Source organism: Pristiophorus japonicus, chromosome 8, assembly GCF_044704955.1.
Source record: "Pristiophorus japonicus isolate sPriJap1 chromosome 8, sPriJap1.hap1, whole genome shotgun sequence".
Classification (NCBI taxonomy): Eukaryota; Metazoa; Chordata; class Chondrichthyes; family Pristiophoridae; genus Pristiophorus; species Pristiophorus japonicus.
In genome coordinates this window covers 182,952,552-182,970,855 of record NC_091984.1, presented here as the reverse complement: position 1 = coordinate 182,970,855, position 18,304 = coordinate 182,952,552, and the positions used below count along the sequence as shown (strand labels likewise).

The window sequence follows — 18,304 nt, the reverse complement described above, 5'->3', positions numbered from 1 at the left end:
TCACAGGCTAGGGAAGAAGGGGTTAGGAGTGTTTGACACTCACAGGTGCCTCACAGGCTAGGCATAAGCTGTGGGGACGCACGAGTCTCAAAACCCCCTTCATAAGCTTTGGACACAGTCTCTTCAGGGGTGCTCTTGCAGCACTCAGGGTACCTCACAGGCCAGGCATAAGCTGTGAGGGCAGAAGCCCAGAGAGAGACACCCAAGGCACAACACTCCCTGAGAAACCCCTTACACAAGGATTCGGGAGTCACTCGGTATAGCAGTAATGCATGCACCTGAGTTTCAGGGACAAAAAACTATCATTTATTCTGCAGTGCAAAGTTTGAAAGCACTTCATTACCCTTAACCACATTGCGAACATTTCCGGAGTTTGGTGTGATGTTTCAGCGGGAGATTTGTAGCTGAGTGGAACCAGGACACGTTCAGCGGCTGAAAGCAATCGGTTCTGCATAGGAGATACTAGGCAAAGAAATGGGCTTTTATTTTATATATCCATATCAGTACATTTAATTACAGTTCTCTGTGCGAGTTAAAACTTTTTAAATTATTAAAACTTTTTTAAAGACCTGCACTTCTGGTTTTTAATCATCTAGTAATCAGTGGCTGGCAAAGTTCTTTTAACATTTCGACTGCATGTGCTATGCAGTGCCGTCGCAACCATAGTAAAATGTGCCGGCGTCCCAGCTCACGCTGGCTGAACTTTCTCAAATCATATCATAGGCGCTCCCTCGTATTGAGGGTGACTTGCTTCCACGCCAAGGGATGAGTTCGCAGGTGTTTCAATGATGGACCTAATATTCCAGGTCCCGAACTACATGTTGAAGGGTGGAAGATGCCTGTGCGTGGATTTTTTTTTAACGTGTGGTTGCACACCAGCCACCACTCGGCTTGACAGAGCTCGGTCTTGGTCCAGTGGCAAGGATTAACCAAGACGACTGGAGACCTGCTCTGCTGCACGGACCTAGCGCGCACACATATCGCAATAAGGCACTGCCGGTCGCCCCTTCTGCAGACTTGCGGAAACAATGCACGCGTACAGAAGAGACACGTTACGGTGCTTAAAGAGGGGCAATCTGACATGCTCCACAACATGGTGCAAGAGGAACAAAGGGGCTATCAACTGAGCTGACTGTCTGGACACTGCTTAAGGTTTTCAAAAATTTGTCATCAGCATGTCTCCCACGATACCCTCCGATATTTCTGCCGGGACTCCACCCTTGAAATTCCGTGCTTGAAATTCCTTCTCGATCTCCAGGAAGGACTTGTTTCTAGTTTCTGGTAGGATGATGTAGACGAACAGTGTCACCAGGAGGCACTCGAACAGGAAGATGAGGAAACAGAATTGCTGCAGTCCCTCCTGCCAAGCAAACCACACAACACTGAGCGTATGTAAAATAAAACTGAACACATTAAAGAACAACACAGGAGAGCGGAGAGCACGGTGCACCTATTCCACTGCACCCCCCTCTAGACCAGTGATTTAGGTGTGGGAAGTACAGTGGAAAGTGTTATGTCTATAATGTACTTATGAATGTCTCCACGAGGCAATGTGTTGTACTCAAACTGTAGTGACCTTGGTCCTTTATTCATAACTCCAGAGTGAGGCACAAGCATGGTGGGCAGCCTTTTCTACGGGGCCCTGCACACGTATGCAGGTGACCCTCAGGTCTCCCACTGCAGTGCCCTCTAATGGACAGCCTCTGCCACAGGGGCAGGAAAACCCGGTCTCCACCAGTTGCACTCTCTAGTGGTGCCAGCCTAGTATATACAGTGTAAACCTTATTGCTAGTACATCAGGTAACAAGTATCCATCTTATGCAACTATACCGTAACTACACAGAGAGTATATCTATATAACATCACTCTTCCCCAAGCCCTTTGTGCGATTACCACTGCACTATGTGCTCTGGCTTAGCTCTCCCCAGACTTAAGTGCCAATAGCCCTTGCACCTTGGCTGTGCTTTGGCTTGGCTCTCTCCCTGTTAACCCCCAAGTCCTTTTGCCACAACGTTGGGTAGTGGTTACCAGTTTGGATGGTTCGATGATGCAGTGGCGGTTCCAGTGGGTTCTGGGTGTGATCCATGTGTGTGTCCATGGCTACATACATCCATTTCCCCCTCCCCCACAACGAGATCATGCAGTAGGCCCGATACAGGATCAGACACAGTGCAGGTACAAAGAAAGGAAGTTACAGTTTGTATCATGACACCTTGGTTCAGTGACTTACATTCGTTACGTTTTGCGGTCGTGCGCCAGGATTGGGTAGATTGCATTCATAGTTCAGTCATGGTAAGTACTGAGGTAGCAGTACAGGTATGCGAGGACGCAGGTTCCAGAGCAATCGGATGAGGTCCTAGTCGTCTGATAGCGGCGCTGTGCCCACTGCTAGCGGGGTGGGCTTGGTTCGCTCACCTAGCCAGGACTCGGGGCCTTTGCCGTTGCCTAGTGGTGGGCAGAGCCACAGATGTGTGTGGTCTCCTTATCCTCCTTTGATGGCTACAGAATCTTCTGCCTGCTCTCTAATGGTGTTGGGATCCTGGCTGTTTCAGGTCCCGTATGGGGAACTCGTTGGTTCTGACCTTTCGCTCCTGGACATGGCCGAGATAGCGACTGGGTCTGGGGGCTGCACCGTCTCCACCCGGGTGGTGGGCAACGGTGGCCGACTGCGCATATTGGCGCCATTTTCATTTCCAGGTCCGTGGCGAATAGTGCCATCAGGTGTCTGCAGCGTGGGATAGACCTGGGGCAGGGTATCAGGATCAGCACCTTTACTCTCCTGAATTCTCTTGCTTGCTACTTTTGGGGACACTCTATTCCCCACATCTCGCAACAGCATTTTGTTCTTTACATTAGAGATAGTACCGACATCTCGCAACAACATTTTGTTCACAATCTTAATCAGTTCGTTACATTGATTGCCATGCATACAATGTCTCTTTAAGTTCAGTTGGTTGCAGGCCTCCTTTAAGAGAACCCTGCTGGCTTTACCCCAATCAAATCCTTTGTTAGACACCACGTGTTGGTCCTTCAGCGTTGCACTTTGTGGTATTGCCGTGGTCATCTTTTTTTTCAGCCACGCTGTACCTCGTTGCAGTAGGGACGCCATCTTGCCTCTGTCCTCGAGGTCGATTGCCTTGTTCTTTCCCTCCCGCGATTCTGCTACAAAAGCTGGAAGAGTGCCTATGAATTCGATCTTCCTCCCCAGGAGTCCTGCCACGGGAGCCGGGAAGGTACTTTTAGATAATTCTGGTCGGATCATTGCCACACAGTCATGATAGATGGTCTGTGCCTCAGGTGCTGCACTGGTCTGTTCTCTGGTGCCTGGCCCAAGCGAAGGTGAGTTTTTTCTCTGCCTCTGAGCTCAGGGGACATCGATTGCTGGAGTGAAGAGGTCTTCCCATTTCCACTGGATCTTCCCCATTCACCTTCTTCCGAGTAGCGTTGGACAATCACCTGCAACAATCCACAGAGATAACTTGTGCACCATGCCATTATGGATTGCACTTAGATCTGCGCTACGAAGGACTGGGATCAGCTCCTTGGTGTTGGTGCACAACTTTTCCTATACTGGAACCAGTTCGGGTTGTTTTTCGTTCCATAGCCTCTCAAAGGCATCCTGGCTCATCACTGATTGGCTTGTTCCTGTGTCCACTTCCATGAAGACTGGAACGCCGTTTATCTTGACTTCAATCTTCACTGGAGGACAAATGGTGGTGCAGGTATACATGCCATACACTTCTTCTTGAGGCTGAGCTGCCTCTCTGGCCAAATCATCATACTCCCCCCCGGATTCAAAGTCATCTACCGACTCCTCTGCTAGGCGGTGAGTCGTATTTCTTTTACACATACGCTGGAGGTGGCCTTTCGAGTTACAGGCTTTGCATACGTACTCAGCAAACCGACACTGGTGAGCCCTATGGTTTCCTCCACAACGCCAGCATGGTGCTACTCGATTAGCACCCCTCGGCGGACTCTGAGTTCTGGAATCCTGAGGTCTGTGCTCTCTGTCCTGGGCAGAGCCACGTTCTACAGTCTTGTCTGTGAAAGGCACCATTCTGTGTACAGTATTTGCCGGACTTGGGTCCACAGGATGAATAATTTGCTTGGTGCTGCAGGTCGAGGTCATGAACGCTTGAGTGATGCTGATGGCCTTCTGCAGGTTGACCGTGGTGTTGGCAGATAATAGCTTGTGAAGGAGGCCCTCGTGGCCAATTCCTATAACGAAGATGTCTCGCAGTGCTTCGTTGAGGTGCGTGCCAAAATCACACAGTGACACAAGTCTCCTGAGGTCAGCAGCATATTTTGCAATCTCCTGGCCCTCAGGTCTGCGGTGAGTGTAGAATCTGTGCCTGGCCGTGAGGATGGTCTCTTTTGGTTTTAGTTGGTCGCGAATTAGTTCAGTCAGCTCATCGTATGTCTTATCCTTGGCCTTCGTGGGTGCCAGCAAGTCCTTGACGAGACGGTAGATCTCGAGCCCACAACTAGTCAGCAGTATAGCTTTGCGCTTCTCTGCCAATGTGACCATCTCCCCTGCCAGGTCATTTGCCACGAAATATTGCTCAAGCCTTTCCGTGAAGGCATCCCAATCATCACCCTCTGCGAAGTCTTTTAGTGTGCCAAAGGTAGCCATAATTGCGTGAAAGTCCGTATTCTCATCGGCAGTTATTATGTCTGCAATGTACTTATGAATGACTCTACGAGGCAACATGTTGTACTCAAACTGTAATGACCTTGGTCCTTTATTCGTAACTCCAGAGTGAGGCACAAGCATGGTGGACAGTCTTTTATACTGGGGCCTGCACACCTATGCAGGTGATCCTCAGGTCTCCAACCGCAGTGCCCTCTGGTAGACAGCCACTATCACAGGGGCAGGAAACCCCGGTCTCCACCAGTTGCACCCTCTAGTGGTGCCAGCCTAGTATATACACAGTGTAAACCTTATTGCAAGTACATCAGGTAAAACGTCTCCATCTTATGCAACTATACAGTGACTACACAGAGAGTATATCTATAGTCTGCATATATAACAGAAAGATTTCAGTGGATAAAAACCTTGATGGGCTTACCAGGTCTGTCTGAAGGTACTTACCACAATAAAGGGGAATATTATACTGATGAAGAAGAAGCTGATCCAGTTCATGGCGCCACTGATCATGTAGGCAGCAGGGCGTGTGTCCTGTGTGAACAGCTCTCCCGTCACAGTGTTGGTCACACCCCCTGGGTGAAATAGAAACACAACACATTGAAAACATTCAACTGTAAATGTGGAGATTGGACTGTTTGAGACAATGGGCATCAATCCATTGGATAAGCTCTGTTTGGATAAGGAGCATCAGGTAATGAACGTGTAAGTTTGTGATGCCACCTCAGAGACAGCTTGTTGCTATATACAATGAAAATATCCTGTCTGTGCAAGATTGAGACGAGATGATGCTTGTTTAAAAGGATACTTATAATCGATTTGTGCTACAGGGGTGCCGAATTGGGAACATCAACACAGGTACAATAATACAACTACCCACACTGCTGAGTTACTGATCTCAGGTGTCACTATGGGGAGGCACAGACCAGGTGAATTCTATTAGAGAAGGAAGGAGAAACATAGTCCAAGACAAAACTTTGAAAGGACAGGGCTTCTACTCATCCCTCCAATCCGCTCCAACACTGACCCATTTCCTGGGTCAGGGCACCTTTGCAATGCTTGGCAGGCAGCCACTGGGATTCCAACCACCAACAGGGAGCCCATCAGTCTGACAAGAGGACTATAAATTTGGCCGTTGCCTCCTGTGACTGATATTTCACTGTTTTGGGTGTGTATTCTATTGGCCTTGTTGATTGGTTGAACATGTTTAACAACGAGTCTACTGAGACTTGTCGGTCTCTTTCAGTTTCATCCTTAGCTATCTCAACACCATTCAAGGAGTACTACACATCGTCTATTTTTCCTTACTAAGTGCAATTTTTGTCTGTATCAAATTTCATCTGCCATTTTTCTGCCTAGTTACATATCTTGTCCAACTTATTCTGTCATTTTTGAGCTGCCTCTTTTAATTCCACTATGTCTCCAAGTTTGGCATCATCTGCATATTTGACTACTTTGCATCGAGTTTCTGATTCCATGCCATTTATGTAAATTAGAAACAGTAGTGGTCACAGTACTGAGACATTCCACTCAGTACTTGCCCCTACTCCAACATAACTCCCCTAATGAATACTCGCTGTTCCTACCCATCGACCAATTTCTTATCCAATCCCAGGATTTACCCTGAATCCCTACAACTTTGAGATTAGTAGCCTTTGTGTTGAACTTTATCAAGTCGTTTGGGAGTTGATGTAATCCATGCCATTGGGATTACCGCAATCCACTTGGGTTGTCACTTCCTCAAAGAAGTTGAGGAGATTGGTCAGGCAGGATCTTCCCCTTCTGACTCTTGTTTGCTAGACTGTTAATGTATAGATGGCCCTCAAATTTATTCCTGATAATCAATTTCATAATACATAGAATGGAAGGGTCTGTAGTACCTTGTGTCTGTTTTATAAACTTTTTGAATATGCTTCCAATCTTCTGGTAGCTCCCCAGTGTTGAATGATTCCCTCATAATGATGATTGTCAGTGCTTTATAAATCTCTTCCCTAGTCTCTTTCAGCACTCAGTTGATCCTTGGGGATTTATTGTTTTGGAGCCTGATTGGCCTGTCTTGGACTATAGTTATAATAAAGTCATCGGTTTTACTTGGGATATCTTTGTTTGGAGAAGCCATGTTGCTCAAGTCTTCCTTTGTGAATACTGGGAGGAAGTAGTCACTCAAAATAGTTACTATTTTGTGCTCATCCCTAGTTTCAGGTCAGTTTGCATCTTTTATGACTTTCATCTCTTCTGATTATCCTCCCGAAAGAATTTTTGACTATTAAGGTTAACTTCAGGTCTGTCTTTGATCACCTTTTTAACATGTTTCTGCAATTTTTCATATTTATCCAAATGGGCTCCCTCTCATTTCTCCCTGCAGGATTTGAATAATTTCTCTCTTTATCACACTTTTAATTTGTTCGATGATCTATTTAGGGTCACTTTAGTTCATTCTGAGCTTGTTAGTTTGGGGAATATAGTTAGCCTGCATGTCCGGCATTCTACCTTTAAAAGGGTGTTCCATTTGTCTTCCATCGAAGTGTTGTCCAAAAACTTCCCCAATCTATTTTCTTTAGTTGTTCCCTCATTCCATTGAATTTAGCTCTTTTAAAAATGATGTACCTGTCTTAAGGTATTTCTAACTCCCAGATCATGTTAAACTTGATCATTCTGTGGTCATTGTCCATTTCCTGTGTCATTAATGAATACTAGATCAAGATGAGCATTGTCTCTTGTGGCTTCCCTTATGCTCTAAATCATGCACAGTATCTACCAACTCTGACTCTTAACATCTTGGATGTTTCCAGTTGATATTTGGTTGACTGAAGTGTCGCATGAAATTAATATTCTTGTTCTCGCATACCCTTACTAACTCTTCATACAGCAAATTGTCTTCCTTCTTATGTTGACCTGGGGTCTATAGCATATCCCCCAGTATAATCTTTGAGTTTTTAGCATTAGTGATGTTTTAATACCGTTCTACCTCCCCCAGGATCAACTTCATTTACCTCCCCGACAGAGAGATACATTTTAGTCCACTGTATTTCCTAATCACTATAAACTGCTGAATGTTATATTTATTTCCATCGTCTGGATTAAATCGTATTTGATATTTCCACACTGGTGTTTCCTACCATCACAATAGCCTCCAGTACCGGGGTCTTATTTCTAATGGTTCTAGCGATCAGGTTCCCCGTGTCTGCATATCCCTGGTGTCATGTATCTTACATTATTATATATAACTGTATCCTAACATGCTATACATGACTGTAGTAAGATATGACCTGTAACCGCCAGCATACCTTACCACCAGGGGTGCACTTGCAAGAGACAAGTATATAAGGACAGGTCTCAGGCAAGTGCAGCATTCCAGAGCTGTGAAATAAAGGTGCAGGTCCAGAGTGACCTTGACTTCACTACATGCCTCATGTGAATCTGTACTGAGGGGACAGGACTCTACAGTGGCGACGAGTTACGGGATTACAGAATCCACAGACTGGCGAACAACGGATCAGATGAAAAGTACAATGCGGGAGACAATTGGGGGGACTTTACAGAAAGGCTCCAAAGACTGGTTAGGCGATGATAAGGCAGACAAGAGAAGAGCCCATCTCTTGACCAGCTGTGGCTCAAAAACATACGCTTTAATGAAGGATCTGTTGACACCCGAGAAACCAGCAAGAAAGTCGTTTGAAGAATTGAGCAAACTGGTAAGAGACCACCTGAAGCCAGCAAGCAGCCTACACATGGCCAGACACAGGTTCTACAACTACAGACGCTGTGTGGGCCAGAGCATACTCGACTTCGTGGCGGAACTTCGGAGGTTGGCTAGTTTATGTGAGTTCTCCGATGAACTGAGGAGAGAAATGCTGAGAGACTTTTTCATTGAAGGAATAGGCCACGCAGGCATATTCCAAAAGCTCATAGAAACCAAGAACCTGACCTTAGAGGCAACAGCACTGATTGCACAGACATTCTTGGTAGGGAAAGAAGAAACGAGGTTGATTTACAATGCAGGTACGACAACTAACGAAATATTGGAACAAGAAGTTCACAGCACTAAACAAGCTGCTACCCCCACACACAGACAAAACCAGGAGAACAGGCTCTCGACAGCAGGCAGAAGCCATCAAGGGCCACAGGAACGGTTCACACCTCATCAACCCACAATGCGAGCAATCAGCTACAAACTGAGAGAAGCTCAAGAGAGATCAGCCAGATGCAGCTCATTCTTTGGGAACACTTTAAACAATGGAACAGATCTGTGCTGGAGGTGTGGGGGTGGGCACTCGTCAAGGGGATGTCGATTTCAGCAGGCTGTTTGCAGAAATTGTGAATATGCAAGGCATTTGGCCCACATGTGCAAAAAACCAGCAGCTCGGCTGGTATACAAATCGGATGGGTCGGAAAGCGGACCAGAAGATGGTGGGGACAGTACCCGGGACACCGATGTGCAGCGGGTCAACACGATCAATGGCCGCTGCTCCTACAACATTTCGCCTCCTATAATGATGAGCGTCCTACTCAACGGGATATCTGTCAACATGGAGCTGGATACGGGAGCGAGTCAATCTCTCATGGGCGCTGAACAATTTGAACAACTGTGGCTGCATAAAAGAGACAGACCAAAACTCACAAGGGTCGACACCAAACTAAGGACCTATACCAAAGAAATTGTACCAGTCCTTGGCAGCACCATGCTCTCTGTCACAAACAAAGGGACAGTGAACCGACTTCCCCTGTGGATTGTCCCCGGAGACCACCCAGCACTGCTGGGGAGAAGCTGGCTGGCAAAACTAAACTGGAAATGGGATGATGTCCATGCCATGTCATTAGAAGAACGGACCTCCTGCTCAACAGTTATAAAGTGATTTGAACATGTCTTTCAGCCAGGTGTGGGCACTTTCAAAGGGGCCAAAGTCAAAATCTACATCACACAGGATGCTAGACCGGTCCATCACAAGGCCAGAACTGTACCCTATGTGATGAGGGAAAAGATTGAACACGAACTAGACAGGCTTCTGCGGGAAGGCATTATATCACCTGTAGAATTTAGCGACTGGGCAAGTCCCATCGTCCCAGTCATGAAGCCTGATGGATCCGTACGAATCTGTGGGGACTACAAATCTACCATAAACAGAGTCTCCCTACAGGACCAGTACCCGCTGCCCAGAGCAGAGGACTTATTTGCCACATTGGCTGGAGGTAAACTTTTTTCAAAATTAGACCTCACATCTGCGTATATGACGCAAGAGTTGACCGAGGAATCCAAGCTACTCACTACCATCAACATCGAGGCCTTTTCATGTACAATCAATGCCCATTCAGCATCAGGTCGGCAGCTGCCATATTCCAGCCCAACATGGAGAGTCTGCTCAAGTCCATCCCGGGGAAGGTTGTATTTCAAGACGACATACTTATCATGGGCAGGGACACCGACTCCCATCTCCGCAATTTGGAGGAAGTGCTAAAGCAGTTGGATCGGGTAGGCCTACGAGTCAAGAAATCCAAGTGCCTGTTTCTCGCACCCGAGGTTGAATTTTTGGGCAGAAGGATTGCCGCTGATGGAATCCACCCAACAGAGTCCAAAACAGAAGCAATTCGCCTGGCACCCAGGCCCCGGAATGTCTCAGAACTGCGCGCCTTTCTCGGGCTACTCAATTACTTTGGGAACTTTATGCAGAACTTAAGCACGCTGCTGGAGCCTCTCCATGTGCTACTCAGGAAGGGGTGCGATTGGTTTTGGGGGGACGCCCAGGAACGCGCCTTCAATAAGACACGCAACCTTCTGTGTTCCAACGGTGTTTTGACTTTCTTTGACCCAGGTAAAAAGCTAGTTCTCACATGCGATGCATCAGCGTATGGGGTCGGGTGCGTTTTGCAACATGTCAATAGTGCGGGCAAATTACAACCCATAGGTAATGCCTCCAGGTCACTTTCGCAGGCGGAGCGCGGGTACGGAATGGTAGAGAAGGAGGCGCTCGCGTTCGTGTACGGTGTCAAAAAGATGCACCAATACCTTTTCGGGGCCAAGTTCGCGTTAGAAACCGACCACAAGCCCCTCACGTCCCTCCTATCCGAGAGCAAGACAATAAATGCCAACGCCTCAGCGCGAATTCAGCGGTGGGCACTCAGTCTGGCGTCCTACGACTATACCATAAGGCACAGACAACTGTGCCGATGCGCTCAGCAGGCTACCCCTGGCGACCACGGAAGGGTCTGACGAACAGGACTATGAGCTAGTCATGGCAATCAATGCCTTTGAGTCCACAGGTTCGCCCATGACAGCTCGCCAAATCAGAGTCTGGACGGCCAGCGACCCCACATTATCCTTTGTAAAAAGATGTGACCTAACCGGTGACTGGGCAGAGGCTCGCGATGCCTGCCCCGAGGAATTAAAACCCTTTCACAGGCGCATGTATGAGCTATCACTACAAGCATACTGCCTGAGGTGGGGCAGCCGAGTAGTCATGCCTCTGCGAGGCAGAGAGGCATTTGTCCGGGAGCTCCACCGCGAGCACCCGGGGATCGTTCTCATGAAGGCCAGAGCCAGATCCCATGTCTGGTGGCCTGGTATTGACGCGGACTTGGAGCTCTGCGTCCGAAGGTGCACCATTTGTGCCCAACTCAGTAATGCCCCCAGGGAGGCTTCACTGAGCCCCTGGCCCTGGCCTACCAAACCGTGGTCGCGGGTGCACGTAGACTATGCGGGCCCATTCATGAGCAAAATATTCCTCGTAGTTGTAGATGCATTTTCAAAGTGGATCGAATGCACCATTTTAAACTCGAGCACAACCTCCACCACTGTGGAGAGTCTCACAACCATGTTTGCAACGCACGGAATCCCTGACATATTGGTCAGTGACAATGGTCCGTGCTTCACCAGTGTAGAATTCCAAGACTTTATAATTGACCACGGCATAAATCACGTCAAGATGGCACCGTTCAAGCCGGCCTCCAACGGCCAGGCGGAGAGAGCATTGCAAATCATTAAACAAGGCATGCTTAAAATCCAAGGTCCCATGCTGCAGGGTCGCCTGTCGCGACTGCTGCTGGCATACAGATCTCGTCCACACTCACTGACTGGGATCCCCCCCGCGCAACTGTTGATGAAAAGGACTTTAAAAACAAGGCTCTCATTAATCCTCCCAGACATGCATGAAATCGCTGAGGCAAAGCGCCATAAGCTGACTGAGTACCATGACAGAAATTCGAGGGGGAGATGGAATGAGATAGGGGACAAAGTGTTTGTACTAAACTATGGCAGGGGTCCCAAATGGCTTGCAGGGACAGTAACGGGCAAGGAAGGAAACAGGCTACTGGTAGTACAAATGGACAATGGCAAAACCTGCCGGAGGCATGTAGACCAAGTCAAAAGCAGATTTACCAACAACACTGCGGAACCAGAGGCAGACTACAATGTGGAACTCGCACCACACCTGGTCGACAGACAAAGGGAACAACCTGAGGAAAGGGCAATCCCAACAGACAGCCCAGGCGAGTCAACAACAATCACACTAATCGAAACAGACAGCCCAGGCGAGATACCAGCAACCACACCCAAAGAAAAACAGACACCAAGGCAAACAACTGAATCACAACTCAGACGCTCCACGCGAGAGCGTAGACCACCTGAGAGACTGAACCTATAAAGACAATAAGACCTTGGGGGAGGGTGATGTCATGTATCTTACATTATCATATATAACTGTATCCCAACATGCTATACATGACTGTAATAAGATATGACCTGTAACCACCAGCATACCTTACCACCAGGGGTACTCTTGCAAGAGACAGGTATATAAGGACAGGTCTCAGGCAAGTGCAGCATTCCAGAGCTGTGAAATAAAGGTGCAGGTCCAGAGTGACCTTGACTTCACTACATGCCTCGTGTGAATCTGTACTGAGGGGACAGGACTTTACACCTGATTTCTGTGTATCTCTCTGGGTATCTGTGTCCATACCTACCAGTTCGACTGCCTGCTCCCCTACCCCCACCCAGGCAGTTTAAATATTTCCTATTGCTGTCTCAAGATTCCTCACAAGACCCTGTCCCTCCTTGATTTAAGTGTAGCCTGTCTTTTTAGTCTGGAAGGATTCCCACTTACTGATGAAGGCAGCATTTTTGTTGCCCCAGGCTATTACCCACTTGTTTATCTCGTCAATTCTTTTGGTGAACTCCCCTCTCCTTTCTCAAATAGTAAGTATACCAGAGAACATCACTTTGCATTATGCCGAGTTATGAGCCAATACTCATGTGGCTTTTAGGGCTCCTAAATTATTTGTCCGTGTTATTTACTCCTATATGAACTACAACCACAGCTTCCCTACCTGTCCCCTGCAATATCCCTTCTGGCCTTTCCTCAATATATACTGCTCTAGTTCCAGTTGGACAGCTCACCATCCTGTATTTATTTACAATACACATGGCTATCCACGTTCCTCAGCCAAGAATCATCTAGGACAAGCAAACTGTGTCTTTGTTCAGGCTGGGCTCTAGTTTTCTAACTACATGTACTTCTGGGACAACATTAGGATAGTATCTGGTATCTGTTTGCTTGGGTCATCTTTTGGGTAGCTTCACAGGGTTTCCTATTTTTCCTCACTTCTTTTATCAACTTTAATCCATCCAGTATCCCGTGGTCTTGGCTTTTCACAGCACTTGACCTCCAGTCAGGAAAACTGGGCCCCAGCTCCGATCCCTGAAGGTTTGCCTCCAAGGACTGATGCTAGCCTGACCTTTGATTCACTTACTGAATCTAATACTACCCACTTGTCTCAAAAAACCTGTCTTTCCTTGTAAGTTCCAGTACATTGTTCTCTAAGGCTATAACTCTTTCTTTAAGCTTACTGATTAATGACAGTTTTTGCATCTCTTCACCCCTCTATTGTATCTGGGTCCCCCAGTTTTGAACATCCGACTGCAAACACAGCTCAAGTCATTCATTTCAGTATGCCTTCTCTTGGCTTGTTATCTCTCTCCCATTGCCTCCTTTGGATTATTTTTTATCCCACGTGTTCCCTTTTGAATTTCCTTCACCTGGTGTGTCTTTTAATTTTGACTTACCCGCAGGTATTTTGTTTCACTTCCCTTAGGTATTATTTAATTTGGCTAATCGCAGGTGGTGCTCTGTTTCACGCAGCTGTACCTATAAATGACAGCCGTGCTAAATTTATGTGATGTTGCCAAGTGCAGAAGATCTTTCCTTGTGCCTGGCAGTCACAAACGCTGGCATTTTGGGTGGCAATATAAGGGCAGGGCCAGCCTTGGGGGAAATGGCGCGCTGGGCAAATGTATTTTGGCACCCTTTCTTTGCATTTAAGTATGTAGTAGTAATAGAAAGTTTCAGAAATAAAGCTGTAATCTCAAAAGTTTTTTTATAATTTAAATAATAAACTATATAAGTCAAAAAATATTATAGCTAAATGACAAATAAACAAAACATTAAATTAAATGCTAAACTAATAACAATAACAAATAAAGAATTTTATTCACCAAGATATTTTGAGCCACATCAATCCCGATAGACAGGATGGTGAGCGAAGGTAATCTGTCGTCTCCCATGGTCAATCGCAAATATTTTTTTATGAGCTCCAACTTTGAGAAGGTGCGTTCACCGCTCACCACCAAAGGGGCACGGTTAACAGGATCCTGCACCCACTCCAGTTCTTGGGTGCTCTCTTTTTAAATCTTCTCCTGTACTGCTCCACTTTAAGAAGATGACTAAAGTTCTTGATCTGTCTTTCTTACCAGCTCCACTTTTAATTTACCTGATTTGCTGTTTGGCGGCTTTGGAGAATCCAACTCTCCTGGTGGCGAAATGTTTTCCATTGTTATCGATTTAATTAGCTCCCAATGGATTATGTGGTCCTTTTACCTCTACTGGTATTCAACTTCTTTTGCAGTCTCTGCGCCTGATGTTGAGGGACACGTTTTAAACTCCGCATAGGCCCCCTGTGGAGCAGTTGTCATGCAGGTAGACCAGCCCTCCTCTCCTTAATATCGATAATGAGCCACTTCCAAGGAGACCAAAGTGACTTCTTCCCCAAAGGTTCACCCCCCTACACAGGACTGGCCTTACAGATGGCTGACCGCTGAAGTCACCATAGTCAAGAGCGTCTGACCTTAATGGCGTCGACCTCTGCAAAGAACTTGGTAATCTCCAAAGTTTGCTTCCAAAGCACTGTAGTGTGCCCTAGGAACAAACTTTAAATTTCAAGGGCAAGTTCCCAAACACATGGATATCACTCAGGATCCTGTTAACCGTGCCCCTTTGGTGGTGAGCGGTGAACGCACCTTCTCAAAGTTGGAGCTCATAAAAAAATATTTGCGATTGACCATGGGAGACGACAGATTACCTTCGCTCACCATCCTGTCTATCGGGATTGATGTGGCTCAAAATATCTTGGTGAATAAAATTCTTTATTTGTTATTGTTATTAGTTTAGCATTTAATTTAATGTTTTGTTTATTTGTCATTTAGCTATAATATTTTTTGACTTATATAGTTTATTATTTAAATTATAAAAAAACTTTTGAGATTACAGCTTTATTTCTGAAACTTTCTATTACTACTACATACTTAAATGCAAAGAAAGGGTGCCAAAATACATTTGCCCAGCGCGCCATTTCCCCCAAGGCTGGCCCTGCCCTTATATTGCGTTTGTGACTGCCAGGCACAAGGAAAGATCTTCTGCACTTGGCAACATCACATAAATTTAGCACGGCTGTCATTTATAGGTACAGCCAATCTTCTATAATCTTAGGTAACAGAAAGGGTTTATGGTCTATCCTTACCTGTTACATGCAACTGGGATTCCACTGCACGGAGAACATTTTAGTCTCAATCCCATTTTAGTTCTGTGTTTACTTGTGCCAGTTGAGTGACAATTAGTGGAGTCAGGTTATTTGTATCATTTAACTAATCTCTCTGCACAGCTTTCTTATGCACCTGGTGGGTCATGCAATGGGAGTGCAGCAGCTTTTAAAGGATGGCAAGCAGTTTTATTTGGAGACTGACTAATTGGACAGAATAACTGGAGCAACTCCACTGGAGGTTTTATTGGAGGAGGTAGCCGGAGGGGAGTGGGAAATGTTGAGGCTGTGGGACATCCTTCAAATAGAGCCAATGTACAGCAAGCATGGCAAGAGGGGGCCAATCATGTGAATGGTGTCTGCTCAGTGCAGTGTTCATGGGAGCAAATAAGAAAGAAATTCTCCAAACTGAGGTAGAGTCAAGGTATGGATGATGAATGGGTGTCCACTAAAAGCAAGGGGATGGCTGCACTCTGCATGCACCAAGCACTCAGCACACATATACTTCCAGATCTATATTGCAGTTTGGAAACTACAGGCCTCGCCTCTCACTTCTTCAATCTCCTAAATATCTGAAACCACGCCTCCAATTTGGTGACTGCCGGGGATAAGTTTCCTTTCACTCACACAACTCTGAAGTGTTTTCTCATCAACTCACGGTACAGCTCCTTGAGCAACTGGCATGTTCTCTGCTTATCCTTTTGTAACAGGTGGAATACAATGGCCCTGGCGTTACTTCCTCATACTCAAAGGGGCTCTTTGTCCCTTTCACAACAGGAAGAGGCTGCACATAATCATCTGCAAAGCAGCCACATTGCTGGAGGATTAGCCCAGCTGTGAGCCAGCATAGGCAATGTTCCCTTTAAGCTGCGTGGCTGTGCTACACTCAGGGGTCCTGCACAGCCGGTGAGACGGCTTTTAAATTGAAAAGAAACATGCACGCGTGGACCTTTGAATGGGCCGTGTGGCCCCAAAACATTTATGGGGAACATTGAGCAAAAGGTATGCACCCAATGGCCCTGCACAAAATAGCAAAGCTACAACAGTTAAGCACCAATTTGAGTATTGAGTACTAGCAAGAAAATAAAGTTCAAGTGAACCCTTGCCTTGTTGGCCATGCACAAAGCTGCCAGGCTCTCCCTCACTCACTCCTTTGATCCATTAATCTCAGTCTTGACTATACTCATATCTACCCAGGCTAACATATCATTTGACTTCCTCATTGCTTGCTGTACCTGCATGTTAACTTTGTGATTCATGTACAAGGACATCAAAATCCCTCTGAATACCGATGTTTACTCGTCTCGCAACTAAAAAATATTCTGCTCATGTTTCCCCACATTATACACCATTTGCCACCTTCTTGCCGAAACACTTAACCGCTCTATATCTCTTTGCAGTCTCTTTGTATCCTCATCACAGCTTACTTTCCCACCTAGCTTTGTATGGTCAGAAAACTTGGATACATTACACTCAGTTCCCTCGTCTATGTCACTGATATAGATTGTAAATAGCTGAGGCCCAAGCACTGATAAGGGGAAACCAGTGGATTTGTATTTTCAGAAGGCATTCAATAAGGTACCACACAAGAGGTTGTTGCACAAGATTCAGGCTCATGGGATTAGATGTAATATATTAGCATGGGTTGAGGATTGGATAATGGACAGAAAACAAATTAGGAATAAACAGGTAATTTTCGGGATGGCTAGTGGAGTGTAACAATTGGAAGGCCGCAAGGATCAGTGCTGAGGCCCAAAATGCCTGGTAAAATGCCCGGTGGAATGCCTATGCTGAGCACTAAGCTTGCAGCTTGTTGAGAAAATGGTGGCAGCAGGAATGCAGCTGTGGCAGGTGTGCAGCAATTAGGGATGCATAATTGAAGGAAAACAGCCGCAAGCAGCAGGGAAAATAAATGTGCTAGTAATTTAAAGAACAATTCTATTTGTCAAGTCAGAGAGCAATTAGATTACAAGTGGGTGATTTTAGCCTAACCCGCCCATCGGCAAACTCATGGAATCAGGTGCAACGCTGGGTTTGCACCCCATCCAATTTGGTACTCCATGGAAGTCAGGATGAAGTCGGGGTGTAAAATCGATGTTCCAGCCGATTCCGTGGGTTTCCCACCAGGTGACTTAAGTTAAAATTACCCCCAAGTCTCACAGATGTGGCAACATCTCTGGTGGAGTTCTTCAATGAACTCCGGGTCTTCCAGTGCCCATTATAAGCAGGTGCTGAGTGAACCAAGAGCTGCATGGGGAATCCGTTGTGGGCCTAATTTACATTCAGTTCCATAATTCGTGATCGGTAATGAGACCAATTCCTTTACATGATGCTGCTTCTAACCCTCCTGCAGGACTGGGAGCTCAGCACCGAGTACACTCCTCTCCTGACTGTGGGTCATGCGCTCTGCTGGTTGAGGGCCCCCCACGTTTCTGGAACAGCTTGGGCTTGAAAATGTAGCGTGGACCATTACGCTTTTTAATTTATTTTTCACCGTAGCTTAAATTAAAACAGCTTTAAGAGATGTCCCTGTGTCTCCGACTACATCACTGCAAGAACCGAACACAACATCGAACAGACTGCAGTGTGACCTGCGGGACACAGTACAAAGCATCAGTGCTCCTTCTCAGTGCCAGACATGGAGAGTGAATTGATTCAGAATACAAGTTTGCTGATCCAGCAGCCTTGGAGCAAAAGGAAGGGGTCATCAGGATTGCTGAAACTGTGTTTGTGAACACATAATAATCTGCGGGTTATTATAAATATACCCACCTGGTCCCAGCCCAAAGCTCAGAATAAACGCAAACAAACAGGTCATGGTCATGTAGGGCACCCAGAAATAGGAAGCCTGCAAAC

General features: G+C 46.4%; 1 protein-coding gene across 1 annotated transcript in view; it reads right to left on the bottom strand.

Moving 5' to 3' along the window:
* Window positions 1-576: 576 nt before the first annotated feature.
* LOC139269231 (solute carrier family 2, facilitated glucose transporter member 11-like) overlaps window positions 577-18,304 on the bottom strand; it is a 133,559-nt gene continuing 115,831 nt past the window's right edge. The window contains exons 13-15 of the mRNA XM_070888321.1: window positions 18,221-18,296; window positions 5,093-5,220; window positions 577-1,360 (exon numbers count right to left, since the gene is read on the bottom strand). Of these exons, the coding sequence (XP_070744422.1) occupies window positions 1,157-1,360; window positions 5,093-5,220; window positions 18,221-18,296 (408 nt within the window). The 3' untranslated portion in view covers window positions 577-1,156. The remainder of the gene's footprint in view (window positions 1,361-5,092; window positions 5,221-18,220; window positions 18,297-18,304) is intronic.